At 41.9% G+C, this 14,150-nt stretch overlaps 1 protein-coding gene across 2 annotated transcripts in view; it reads right to left on the minus strand.

The window, feature by feature from the left end:
- Positions 1 to 4,892: 4,892 nt before the first annotated feature.
- Positions 4,893 to 14,150, minus strand: part of RPUSD1 (RNA pseudouridine synthase domain containing 1) — a 35,054-nt gene continuing 25,796 nt past the window's right edge. For both annotated transcript variants that reach the window (XM_069209812.1, XM_069209813.1), the window contains exons 4-6: positions 12,941 to 13,043; positions 11,086 to 11,187; positions 4,893 to 5,824 (exon numbers count right to left, since the gene is read on the minus strand). In XM_069209812.1, coding sequence (XP_069065913.1) covers positions 5,427 to 5,824; positions 11,086 to 11,187; positions 12,941 to 13,043 — 603 coding nt within the window. In that variant the 3' untranslated portion in view covers positions 4,893 to 5,426. The remainder of the gene's footprint in view (positions 5,825 to 11,085; positions 11,188 to 12,940; positions 13,044 to 14,150) is intronic.

Genomic DNA, 14,150 nt, shown 5'->3' on the forward strand with positions numbered 1-14,150 from the left:
GTTGGGGAGACCTCTGTTCTTGGAATAGTGAGCCGGATAGCGGAGACTTTTGGGCTTGGGTTGTAAGGTTAGGTTGATAGACTGAGCACCAATGATCTGGGTGACAGTTCCTCAAGGTATAACGTTTGGCTGAACGCTTCTGTTAGTGCAAACGATAATAAGTCATCAGGCACACAATAATCCTTCCCTACGTGAAATAGAGTTCAGAGAATCAGTCTGCTCTCACTAGAGGGCAGGAGCCAGCACTGGAGGTAGAGCTTGGAAGGCCGAGGGTCAGAGAGGGGCGTGTCAGCACAGGAGCAGGGGTATAAAGGACTTATAGATTGGCTTGCAGAGAAGAAGCACGCCAGTACTGTGGAGAACCCGGAGTGATTGGGGACATCAGCACCGGGCTCTGGAGAGCCCAGTAAAGGACCCTTAGCACAAATGTAAGGAGTTAGAGCTCTGTGAAGGGGGGGAAGGGGGGTGTCCAACACATGGGTCTTCAAGGCTGATTTGCACTCCAGCACGCCGCTTTTCATGGAATATACGACGAAACAACGACTGCAAAAACAACTACTGCCTTAACAACGAGGTCGGAACACCGACTTCGTTGCTACTACTAATGATTTTACCACGAATGCCTTAACAACGATATTTCGTTGTAAAGGCATTCCTGATAAAATCATTAGCAATAGGCACCATTCACCCTACATCCCTCACCCCACCCCCCCAACCCCACCCCAAAACCTAAAACCCCCTGACCATCCACCCACTCCCCAAAACCAAAAAAGCCCCACCCCCTCAAACCCACCCCAAAACCGAAAACCCTGTGACCCCCCACCCACTCCCCAAAACCAAAAACGCCCCACCCCCCAACCCCACCCTAAAACCTAAAACCACCCTGACCCCCCACCCACTCCCCAAAACCAAAAACGACCCACCCCCCCAACCCCACCCCAAAACCTAAAACCCCCTGACCCCCCACCCACTCCCCAAAACCAAAAACACCCCACCCCCCCAACCCCACCCTAAAACCTAAAACCCCGTGACCCCCCACCCACTCCCCAAAACCTAAACCCACCACTTACCTTCGCCAAGTCCCTTCTTTGTACCTTAACCACGCATGTTCGTTGTTCAGAACATACGTAGTTAAGGCACAAAAAACCGAAGTCGTGGTTAAAAAAAGCGTTGTTGCGCTTTCGTTAACCACGACCTTCGTAAAAAAAAAAGTCGTAAAAAAGGATGTTTCCCCTTTTCATGTGTTCCATCTGGTGAAATGCTAGGCATGCATATGAGCACAGTGAGGTTTACTCAGATAGAGGTACCTTCCGAGGCCCGGCACAGGTTGAGAGTACCAGCAGCTGCATTGTGGCAACGGGAGTTGGCTTACAACCTAGGCCCCATATACGTACAATGCTTGGAAGCCGGCAACCTGAGGTCAGAAGGTGCAAGAGTCTGGGCCACGCCGTATAAGAACCAGAGGCTACTCATAATAAGGGAGGTCACCGGCAATGAGGGTTCTCACCGCGAGAGCACAGGCCAGATGTTAATTCATTGAGTTTGTGGAGGACCTTGCCATGATGTAGAAAAGAAATAGGACACGGGGGCAGGGTGGAAGTTGATAGATAAAGTGAAAAGGAATAGAAGTGAAGAAAAACAGAAGGTTGGAATGCAGTAGAGTTGGATAGAAAGAGGTTGGGAGGAGGAGTGGGCAACTATGGAGGAGTGATATTGAGGAAGGAAACAAAGGAGGGACACAGAAGGGTACAGTGAGAATGGGATATGAAGTAGAGGGACTAAAGAGAGGAAAGTCCCAGCGTTGGGAAATTGACAAAGAACGTAGAAAAGACAGAATGATGATTTCTATGGGAGAATAAAGAAATGAGAAAAGATAAGAAAGGTGACTGGAAAGAAAGAAAAGGTGCACAATAGGAAAGCAGAATAATAGGAAGGAAAGAAATAACAGAAAGATGAAGAGGGAAGAAGATTTGTAGGAGAGGATGAGGGAAAGAGGGATTTGAATGTAAAGAGTAAAGGGGGCAAGTATGGAGAGAATGGCCTATGGGACTGAGATAGTAAAAATGAAGATGTGAATAAGCAGGAAGTGCTGACAAAAAGAAAGAAAGGGGTGTGAAACATAGAAAGGAGCGATAAAGGAAAAAAGGAAGGACAGTAAGAACAAACAAAAGGTGATAGGTAACCAGAGGGGAGGCAAAACATTGAAAGGGACAATTAGAAGACTATCAGGTAACAAATACTACTGCCTACTCACATCAAAGGCAAATTTTGTCTCTGATCACACTCTTCCATGCTGTCCATCATGCCACTTACTTTTCTGACTTTAGTGCTATTTCCTTCCAGCTTCAGCATGTAAACCCAGCCTGCCATCATCAACCGAAGCCCACTAAAAAGCTATGCATATTTGTCAAAGGTGCTCAATACAGCAATATTGAACAACCTCACACCCAACTCAGAACACATGACAGATGTTAATGTCCATCTTAATCCTCTCAACCACATGCACTGCACCATCTTAGACACCTTCTTACTAGAGAAGATCCATTTATCAAATTCCAGGCTTTCAAAACAATGGAACTACCTCAGGTGATAAAAAGCAAACATGTCATGCGAGAACAAGAACTGTCACTGCTCAAAACACCAAGAATTCCTTGATGTCTTGAACACACTAAGCACAAACTAGAAAAGACTCATCCCAGAAAACATGGCACCTTATTGCACAGATATAAATTCAGCAATCTGCAAGCATACAGCAGGTTCCTATATTGTTAAGCAGTGAATCTTCTTCTCATCTTAACCTTCACGGAGGACTCCCCAAAGAAGTGCATTGCAATCAAAGTTTTTATGGAGAAAATTGGCAAGATTAGGAATTACACACAACACACCCAAGAGGAAATGCTTAAAAAGGCTGCCCAACAACTTGCAGATGAAAGTCTTTCTAACATCATTAAGTGGTGCATCAACTTTACACCAGCACCTCATTAACCACTCATTAATCACTCCACAGAAGTGCAATGTAATTATCAACTTCTATTAAAAACACTGTCGAGATCAGGAATCACACGGATAATGCCAAAACATCAGCAACACTTCCTAGTATGCAACCGCACACCACACCCAAGTGGATATGCTTCAACAGCCTCAACATCGAAGGTCTCTTAAGATTGCTTGACCCTTTAATGGCATGCTCTATGGAGAAGTCATCACTGGCGAAGCTGTTAGAACTCCTCTTCATCATGATAAATGTATTCCACATTTAAGGTATATTTCGGCCCCCATCAAGACAGAAAAGGTGTGAAGAAGTCAAATCTTGTGCCAAACAACCTAGCCAACTACTGCCATTCACTTACTTTCCTTTGCTGGGCAAAATCATCAACAAAACCACTGTCACCAGCAACACAAGACTATCAATACAGTCCTATCCCTCAGTGCTAGTCAGAATTAACGTCCTACCTCAGCAGAAAGAGTGACTGTCCAGCAGGTTGACAATACACTACACTACCAAAACCTGGCTCGTGAATCTCCTAGAAAACGCAGAAGGGTTTGACATTATTAACCACCAAGACTTGCTCACTCTGCACGTCCAAACTTCAATTATATCAACTGAGTTTTGGTTTGCATGCTACCTCAGGAACAGACACCAAATAGGGCAGCTGTACTGTTAAAGACCAGTATATGTTTCTATAAATTGCGGCATATCTACCCTAGAGCTTCATCGTGTAACCAGATATCAACACCTACATGGGGGCGTTCATGCACGTGTTGAAGAGGTTACGGCTCAGAAACGATCTTTGGGGGACACCACAGATGATTTTCTTGGGTTCTGAGGTGAATGGTGGGAGACGGATGCTCTGGGTTTTTTCCTGTGAGGAATGAGGCGATCCATTTGAAGGCGTTTCCATGGATTCTAATATGATGAGGTCTGTTGATCAGGGTGTGGTGGTGAGACAGTGTTGAAGGCGGCTGACAGATCCAGGAGGACGAGGGCTGCCGTTTCACCACAGTCCAGGTCGGCTCTGATGTCCTGGATCATGGTGAAAAATAAAGTTCTTAATAAACCTATAGGTGGACAGACTAAATTCACTCCGGGGTGATGTTCAGTTTTTAGAAGTAGTGACACTAATGCTAGTAATCAAACACTATGAAAACTAAGAGACTGATTGCAAGTGTTACCCAATTTTGGTCCAATTTCACATCCCTTTAAGATAAACAATGGACGAAGGACCGTTTTTCTGAAAATTTGCAATAATCTCCATTCTATTTCTATCAAATTTGGTGTCTATTCATAGTAGGGGAAAAACACATACCAAATTGTTCTTGTCAGCATAACTATCTTGAAGTGACCAAAATTCTGTGGTGTGTAATTGACTTTTATCTGAAACAACTGGGTCTTTCCAAAGGCATTGGATTTATTAACGTTGGGGCTTTTAAATCCATAGTGTTGTTTCCTTGTGGGGCTGCGTTCAGAAGCCCCTTTGTGGGGCTCATTATTTTAATCACATAAACAGGCATTAATTGTAGACAATGAAAGGAAAGTACTAAGTATAAAGGTCGCTACATAGGTTAGCCAGAGTTTTTAGGAGCCAAGTTGAATAGCATTCGAGAGCAAGACCGAAGAATGCACTCGACAAAGAAATGAAAGGAAGAGGGTAGAAACAAAAAAGAATGTAGAGCTTAGAGAAACAGGAGGGGAAGGGTAGAGTGTACAATGTAGAAACACAAAGATGGACAGTTTAGAAAAATTGCTATGAAGGCAGAAACGCATGAAAACAGCGAGAGGTCTAGATAAGCAGTGGAAGGATACAAAAAAAAGAGAAGAGAGCAAAAGAGAGACATTAAAGATTCTTTAACTAACAGAGAACACAGAAAATAATTTCCTTTCCTCCCTGTCATTCCAACATTTTGTAATTTTTTTAATATGTAAAGCGCATATTAGTGATTGGGGAACAGAAAATACAAAAAAAAGTTCTAATTTCTTTACTTCTTTAAAAGACATTCATGAGGATTACACATACATTTAAATCAGGCCCAATGTTTGCTGCTGCCTAGAGTGGCTATAAGGTGAACCATAATTTATAAAAACATAACAAAACTTTAAAAACACATTAGAAACGTATTCTTATTTTACCTGCAAACAATTGGTTTCGAAACCTACTGGGTCCTACAAATTAAAATACCTTGATATGTAGCATAAGCAATACTTTGGCTTTGAAGTTTACAATAAATATGTTTGGGCAACAAACAAGCACTAAATAGCTTTCTCGCTGTTGTCTAGAGATTGCTCCACCATATCAAGATGTGAATAGCTCTTGTGCAACTTGTCTGCAGACCAGCTTACTCTTAATTTTAGAGTTTCTTGAACATCAAGACAAACTGGTGATCCAGTACAATTCATCAATGATGATCTATTAATGAGAGTAAGATATTTATTGGTCTACTGCCCATTCTGCTAGCCACTGCTCGCACACCGCGCGCTGCTCTTCTGTCTCTGTGGTCTTCTGGGCACTTTTTGCACGATTAGTCCGATTCTCCAGGAGTGTCCTTTGGCGCTCTTGTGCCTCCAGCACTGCCCGATCTTTTACATCTTGGATGGTCTCCTCAAGTGAGCGAACGGTGCTAACAGGTACCCAATTGCTATCGATTGTCGTAATGAAAGGGTCAGGGGCTGTAACTTCAACCAGCTCTCCCTCAACAGGTATTCTAAGGTAGTAGGAATGGAGCATCATCCTGTAGGGACCACTGTCTTTCTTCAAGCTGTATGTGAAGTCCCCAACAATGGGGTGCCCAATGGCACTACAGTGAACGCGGAGCTGGTGTGTTCTTCCTGTAAGAAGACAGTGAACGACATGGAACATATTAGAAGGTGTCCACCTATGGACCAACAAAGTCACACTATAGATTGTTCAGACTGTGGGAAAAACCTGAACCTCCAATTAAAAATTGACTCCCATCAATTCTCGGCTCAAAGGATGCCCCATTGCCCACAGGGGTGCATTGTTTGAGGTGTCAAAGAACCCCCTCAAAGACCAAATCTTTCTGCTCTTCATATTAAAACAGTGTGTGCCAGCAGAGTATAGAAAGGACAAAGTTAGACTAAAATACACACTCCCACACCTTACATCCCGTTACACACCCACCAGCGCTCTTCTACAGACTTCTCAACTTAAATGTCTACCGAGGTCGCGGCCCAGTTATATGGCACCAAAATCAGTATGACTTGTACAATGGGGCAAAAATCTTTAGGTTTGAGTTGAGGTAATTTGAAGTGTATGCAAAATCCGGTGTTGAACCCAAAGTCAGATTCTCGCCAATGGAAAATGTCACAATTATCCACACCATTTTTCAAATAAGATATAATAAACAAGCCTATTAATAATTGTAACTGACCTGATTTATATGAAAACAAGTTGCACCCTTTGATTTCTTGCACTTATTTTTGCAGCGTCACCCATAAGTATATATATACACACACACAAACTTTATTGCATTTTTGTTAAGACATGACAGTGCTTACAACAACGACTGACATAGGAATAACAGTGATTAAACAAATTGTTACATACAGCACCAGTCAAGTCATGTTACAGGATATGTCATCGTAGTGCAAACTAAAGTACAATGAACTTTAATTCCCCCAGCCCCCCAACCCATTGACCACGTCACCTAATCTGGGAAACCCAAATATGCATCAACACACAAGGAGGGTCTCATCTGGTTGACAATGCTATGGGTTGTCATCATCAACCAGATGAGAACCCATAGCATTGTTGACAGACTCACTGGGTGTAATGGGGGATGACAATGGAGTAGCACCTGCACCGGGAACCCCATGTATGTGCAAAAAATGGTAAATCTGGTGCCATGTCCTGCAGTTTGAACCCCCTCTAAAAGATCATCCCATTCCAGGGAGATGGGCTTTCAGCGGAAGCCGCGATACTCCTCTTAACGAAGACTATATCTCTATCCGCAAGTCCCCAGGGGAACACCTCGTCCTGCCATTTGTCTAACCTCGGGGCTGTCGGGAGCGTTTCCCTTATATCACAGAAACACAGATTTTTATAAGGATCAATGAGAGTATTGGTACTATGTAAGATTTCATTTAGCGAAGTCTATAACACATTTCAAATGTTTAAAGGAATAGCCATATATTATGCAAGAGATAACAAAGCAGAGGTTTGGTCCACAACCACAACACACATTTTTGTATGAATCTAGACCAGATACTGATTAATAAAGTTTGGAGTGTGTAGGGCTTCTTCAGGGAGGATGCTCCAATTGAAAAGAACATGGATACATTTCAGTTCCAACTAACTTTAAGGTATTCAGTTTATAAAATGCTTTGACTTTACCGCTCTTTAGTTATATGCTTTATTATTTCTGTCTTCGATTTATATAAAGCAAACTCCAGCTATGTTAATGGCAGCATGTAGTGTGCTCTGTATGGGAGCAACAACCCACTAGCCACTGCCCAGAGCAGGGGAACAGGGCTGCTGCAATCTTGCTGAGTCAGCGCTGCATGAATAATGTAAGGTCAATATAAGTGGAAATCATCAATTATTCCAGAAGAAATTAATTTAGCAGCCAAAAGGTGCTGGAGGAATAAGATCCTTACAGGTAATAACATGGGATTTGCTAAGTATCCTAACTTATGAAGCAAATCTCCGCAGGAAAGAGATCCTTGGGAGCGATAGGACCTCATAGACCTTCAGGTCAGCAATCCTGGAGGAGGCTGATGTACTGGCAGTTTGAGAGGACCATCCACATGCAGGTAACAACCATCTTGTGTTCAAAGAGTATAAGTTGCCGTTTGCAATGGCTCATTGATTTTTCACGTACAGATTTTCTTTTGGCTACTTTACCAACGGGCACTAACAGATTCCTTATGTTCGCTCTTCAGTGCGATGCACTGAATGTAATGGGTGAGCCAAGGCTAGGATTCAGTGGCCCGGTGCCATAAGACTCAGACTGGCTTGTGAGGTGGCACAGTGGACAAAAAAAATACACGTGTAGACTGGGATGCAGGAACAATTTATTACCAGTGGCGGAAATTAATTCAACCATTTCATTCAACACTTTTTGTCTTTCTTTTTATGTTGATTTTTAGTTCTGGTTAATAGATACGAATTCCTGTCCTATCAATTAATCAATATCATAAATTGATCCCCCCATGTCAGAGATTCCATGTACCCAAAATTCACCCAAGATCTAGGATTGGCGCTCAGGGCTAAGCTCTATTAAGGACAAAGTCCACTAGGGACAATGAGGAACTTGGAAGTCTTGGAAGTCGTGCTTGACTACATTCGAGCTTCCGTCATAAATTTTTTCAGCAGTTTCAAAGAAGTGTTTTTTTTATTGCAGAACCATTTGCAGATTCCTCACTTTCTTAGCTTTATACATTAAATCTAGGTTGTTAATGCAATTATGCAAATGTATCTATTTGGAGCTGTCAAAAAAGAGATCATAAGGTTGCAACATAACAAAAAAGCAGCTGCTAAAGCCCCCTCAGCTTTTAGAAATTTAACTCAACACTGCTCGGATCAGACAAATCCACTGGGTCCTCAACAGCAACAGGATTTCTTGTAATCTTAGTGAATTAGGCGTTCTCTCATTCTCTTTTATGCCTGAAGGATCCACCTTTCTCACAAAATAATTGCGATTATAGTGTTGAGCATGCAACCTGCTGCCAAGCATTTGCTTTTTATTCCTAAGATTAGGAATGCCTGATGATGGTCAAGGCTGTAGTCAAAAGACTCAATTTTGGGGAATCCATGTCCCTCCATCCAAAATGTAAAGAAAATCACTTTTCTTTTGGAAAGAAAATGAAAGCTACACTATTTGATAAAACTGATGTAAACACATGTTCACAACTTCTCACCTTCCCCCCAACTAGCTATATCTACAGCACCAATAGACTCACTAGGTTTATATGGCGTGCAAAGATACGCCCTTTTAGAAAGATACCCCTAGAAATCCAAGAGACACTTATTTTTCTTTACAACCGTAAAGTAAACGTAAGGACAGAGGGGAGTACTAGACGTTGTCGTAGGATTCCCGTTGTATTAACGAGACTGCTGGATTTAGGGCAGCACCACTGCAAGTGGGTGACTGAGTCGGATCCCACACCATGTGGCCGCTGTCGGCCTAACTCTTCTGGATAGCTAGCAGTGCCCTCACCAGTACCAGAGGTGAAGGTAATTTGTGGCAGCCTATCCCATGACACTATAAGACTGCTCAGGGAAGTTATGGCAGAACAAATTGTTCCCCTTTCTCTCAGTTATACAACTTGCATACCTGCAAAGACAAACAGGAGCAGGATTTGGTTCAACAGGTTTTATTGAAGCAACAGTGTTCTATGTAAAAAGGCATGAATTGCAATTATGAGGATAATGAAACACAAAACTATTACAAAAGTGATCATGAAAGTGAAACACAGGAAGAGTCACCCATATTGTCCCAATAGCGTATCTAATATCTCTACCTAAACTACTAAGATTCTGCATGAGAGCAAATAACAGTGGTAGCCCTACGCAGGGAATTTCCGGTAAACTATTGTGTGCAGCCTTGGAGTAAGCAGAGTATGTGAATGCCGTTCAAAGAAATGAATAACAAAATTCTGCATGGAAGACAACTGATAAAAATAATAAAACATTGCCACTAAAATGAAGCCTTTCTAAAATAATAAGAGGAATAAGAAAGACAAGTGACTATGTGAGAGGGCACAGACCTCAAACCCAAATCTAAAATGAATGTACCTATATAAATGCTAAAATAACCTCACAACAACGTGTGAGTGAAAAGATGGATCTGGACTCTAAGTAAGCCCCACTCCATTACAGCAGGCAAAGAAATGAACTACCTAGATTTATTTATTTACAAAATAATTTTATAGCTCAGACCTAACCAAAGGGTGTTAGTGCACTGTAGACATTACAACAAACAAAGTGAACTAAGTAGACTACAGCAAAACAGAGAAGGGATTGATTAATAGAGTAAATAAGAGTAAATATGTTTATTGTTTCGATTACTTAAAACTGACACAATCACATAAACGGTGACAAAAAATTAGATACTTTATATCAACATAGTTCTAATAAACCTGACAAATTTAAGATTTAAAAATCATGAGAAAGACAATAGTAGAAGATTAAAATTTTAAATATATAATTCCATTGTTAGCCTAAATATTATTCTACTACTGTCGCGTGCATTACATTTGTTTCAATACCAAAACCCCGTTGAGGTCCCGGATTCTCCAAGAATTAATAGAGTTAAATATTATGTTTATGTATTTGCCAAATCGGGCTAAGGCCATTGGAACCCTGGTTCTCAGACAGTAGTCCGTGGCTTCTTTGCAGGTCCAGAGCCCGTAGTTATAAAAAAGTGATTTTACCAAAGTGCGACATGCTTGTAAAAATGTAGGGAAGGATCAACGCAGGTGTAACATGGATTCTCACCTGCATTCGCAGAACATGCAATAAGTTACATTAGGCACGGTTTTCCTATTGGCTCTAAGCTCATTAATAGCAAGAATCATAAACGTTGTTCAAAGAATTCAATTTCTGCATTCCCTATTTAAGGCAGCTTTTAAGTAAGATTGCATTTTCAGTCCTTCATATGATCTTACAATTCTATTTGCATAGGCAGCATTTTTCCAAATCCACTTTCCTTGAAATTGATTAATTCTTTAGTAGATGTTGCATGAAGAGATACATTCTTTAGATATAAGGGACCATCATGAGTGATGGAAAGTTTCACGCTTCCTGGAATAGAGCAGACCATGGCTTTGTCTCTTAGGTATTGAATGCTTGCATGGCTGACTCATTTGTTTCACAATGGGTTCTGGTCTTATTGTCCAGGTACCTCCAGTGAAAGTTATTTTCTCATGGAGGAATGGAAGCGATGTACTTGGCATGATGAATCTTACTACCACTAATATAAATGTACCTAATGTAAAGAAATGCTCCTCATTACACGTAAACTGGTCAATAATTGTTTGATAACCATAGTAACCATGATAATGAAAACTTTTGGGTTACCCAGGTACTGTGAAGTTAATAAAGGTGGTCAGAGTCGCAGGAGACATACCTGTGTGAGGCTGAAGAAGGACTTTAGTGACCGGATCTCCACAGTACAAACCACGCTCCAAGACAAACAGCTCTGTCTGACAGGGTTTGGCATTTTCACAGCCTGAGTACAACAAAAACATGAAACAGTAAATAAAAAAATAGCAGCAAAGCAGGCCATGTAATTGAAAATACAGTTGTGCCAAAACCTCAGCATCACACTCGGCAACAATTACGTCAGTCAGCCAAGTTCTTCTTGGGGCACCCCACCGGATCCAGATTCTGAGCACTGACCAGTCTAATGGACAGTTGCACCCTTTTGTAACATCCTTGTAAAGTCGATCCATGGGAGGATTTGTTTAGCTTTTAGACATGCCAAAGATGAGAAAAATAACTTTGGAGCTTCATAATGCTCACTCGAAACCCAAAAGAAAGTACAGGAACCCTAACACTCAGGTTCCCATTAATCTTCAGGGCCATATACACCTCACTGTCGGATCTTTGTAAATTGTTGAGACACACGCCATTAAAATCAAGACATTCACGACTATTGCAAGATAAGGAGGCAGGCAACACCCCTTCCATGAGATCACACAATGGTGGCCGCTTGTACCACAAGGAGCAAAAACCTGCCCATAAAGTTTGAAACAGCAGCATAAATCTATGAACAAAGAACTCTGAAGAGGGCACAAGGCAAATGTGTGACATAAAATAGGAAAGCCGACTAATGAGTGGCACAAAGTATACACTTCCATTATTATAAAGCTACTCCAAGTTATGAATCAGTTCGTTGATTCTATAAACCCACGCAATTCTGAGGAGACTTGCAATATTCCTAGAATCAATGAAATGATCCACATTATGTATTCCTTACAATACATGGCCAGCCCATCACCACCAATCTTCTTTACAATCCTTGGTCTATTGCTACCGTGCAGGAATGAGTCACTATAGTTGCAGATATGTTAAGAAATGTGACAATAAACACTCCAATATGCAGTTTGGTATTAGTTCCAAATATTTTATATATCTTATATTCGTGGGCCAGTCGAATAGACCCCGTTGTGATCGGACATGTACGAGAACTGACTAGAATTCTCATGCTCTGAAGAGTTGATGGAAGAGGCTTATGCAGAGGAAACCTTCTCATATTAAAAGAGAAGAACCACTGCATTAGTGTGTGAGCTCTGCTAACTTCTAGGTTTGCTTAATGATTCCTTTACAAGCTGCCAGGTGGATCTTGGTGTAGGACCTTTCTGTGAGTCTACTGCTGTAGAGAGATGCTACCCACTCATATTTTCAAGGCACAGGAACTTAAGGGTGCGTGTAGCTGGCAGTGCTGTAGATGGCCACAGTGGGCACCGACCCTCAATCCTAAGTTTGTATCCCACAAAGTGGCCTGGCTAAGGTGTAAGAATTAGTGAGTATAAAGTTGTATGGGAACACAGATTTTCATGTCAGATTGCATTTCTTGAACTTAGCGTTCTATATAAACCCAGAGGTGACAGCTTGTGCAAAAGACAACTTACATAAATACATAAACTGATAGCTACAGGGGTGTTTTATGAACTTCTACTGTTAGAATGCTGGTATCACAAAGTCATGAAACATTTAAAGGCAGATCACATAGATGGCATTTCATCTCAAGGTGCGGGATGGATTCTGGCGGGACAGCTGTCAAGAACTCTTAATTCCCTAGAGGGGTGATACATAATCACATTCCGAAGTCAAATGAGGATCTAATAGGCCTCATTGCACAATACAAACTACTTAGGATGCTGTCAATAAGTGACTCAAAACCTCCAGCAAATGAATAACCTACTTTATAACATTTACTCAGCTTGACGTATAGGTTCGCTACATTCTGGACCGCTCACCTTCAGTTCCCTCAGTGCACATCATGTGGGTCATTCCTTCCACTGTGTTCTTTCCAATTGGATCTGTGATGGTCTGCTGCTCTTTGCTCACATTGCCACGTACCTGCAGGAAGAGGAACGTTTCATGAACACTCACACGACTGAATTTAAAGCAGAGACAGACTTAAAATAAGAGTACTACAACTATAATAGTGACTATTAGGCTACAATAAGCAATACGAAGAATATGGCTGCTCCTCTCATTGCTGCTTCTATGTTATTCACATTTGTTTCAACACTATCTACCACTAGTTTGGGCATCTTCTGTCAGGGCTGCCCATCAAATAATTATGTATGATTATGTGCAGTTCAATTTAAACCTTACTAATGGTAGTAACTTTTAATGCAAAACTAAATAGGTTTGCTCTAGCTAAAGATGTTAGCAATGTAGAACAGTCTAGAGTTAAACCAGAATACCATATAAACCCATTGGTCCAGCCATCAAATCCCTTCACTGTACACTACTGAAAGAGCCACAGAAACCACACTAGCAGCTCAGTAGGCCTCAGAACAACCAAAATAATCCGCAGGTAGACCTAGCAGGACCCCACAGGTTTTGCTCACCCTCCCTCAACAGATTCCCCTTCAGACCATGTGCCAAACCATTTTTATCCTGCTTCACAAACATGCCATATTCAACTCCCAATTGATCTCAGACCCACAGAGTGCAACCACAGACCTACCGTTAGTTGGTGGCTGTCTAAAGGGGCTGTAACAGCTCTTGTAAGCTCCTCTGTTCCCCTTTCAGTCATGGTGCATGGCCACTAGCCCATATACAAATCAGATATCACCATGGCGACCACCTCCAAGACAGGAATGGGAGCAGGTGAATGAGCCACAGACCTGGGTCACATTAGGGAAGAGTAATGTGCCATCAAGCTGCCTTGATGGGAGAATGGTCTAGTGAGTACAAGGGTGGCGATAATGAACCAGAGACGGGGGCAGGTGGGGTACCATTAATGTACGCAAAGACCAAAGAACTTTATCCACAAACATCAATAGAAGCCAATCATTTCTTGCCCAATCTTCGAAGAATCCAAAGGAGATTGCTAAAAGAAACCCAACGATCCGAACACACTCCCTCATTACATTAAAAAAGCCCAGAGGATTTTGAAGCAGACCTGAATGAAACTGCTTCAACCAGTCCCTACAGGCCATCCGCCGGCACTCG

This window comes from Pleurodeles waltl, chromosome 10 (genome assembly GCF_031143425.1).
Source record: "Pleurodeles waltl isolate 20211129_DDA chromosome 10, aPleWal1.hap1.20221129, whole genome shotgun sequence".
NCBI classification, from domain to species: Eukaryota; Metazoa; Chordata; class Amphibia; order Caudata; family Salamandridae; genus Pleurodeles; species Pleurodeles waltl.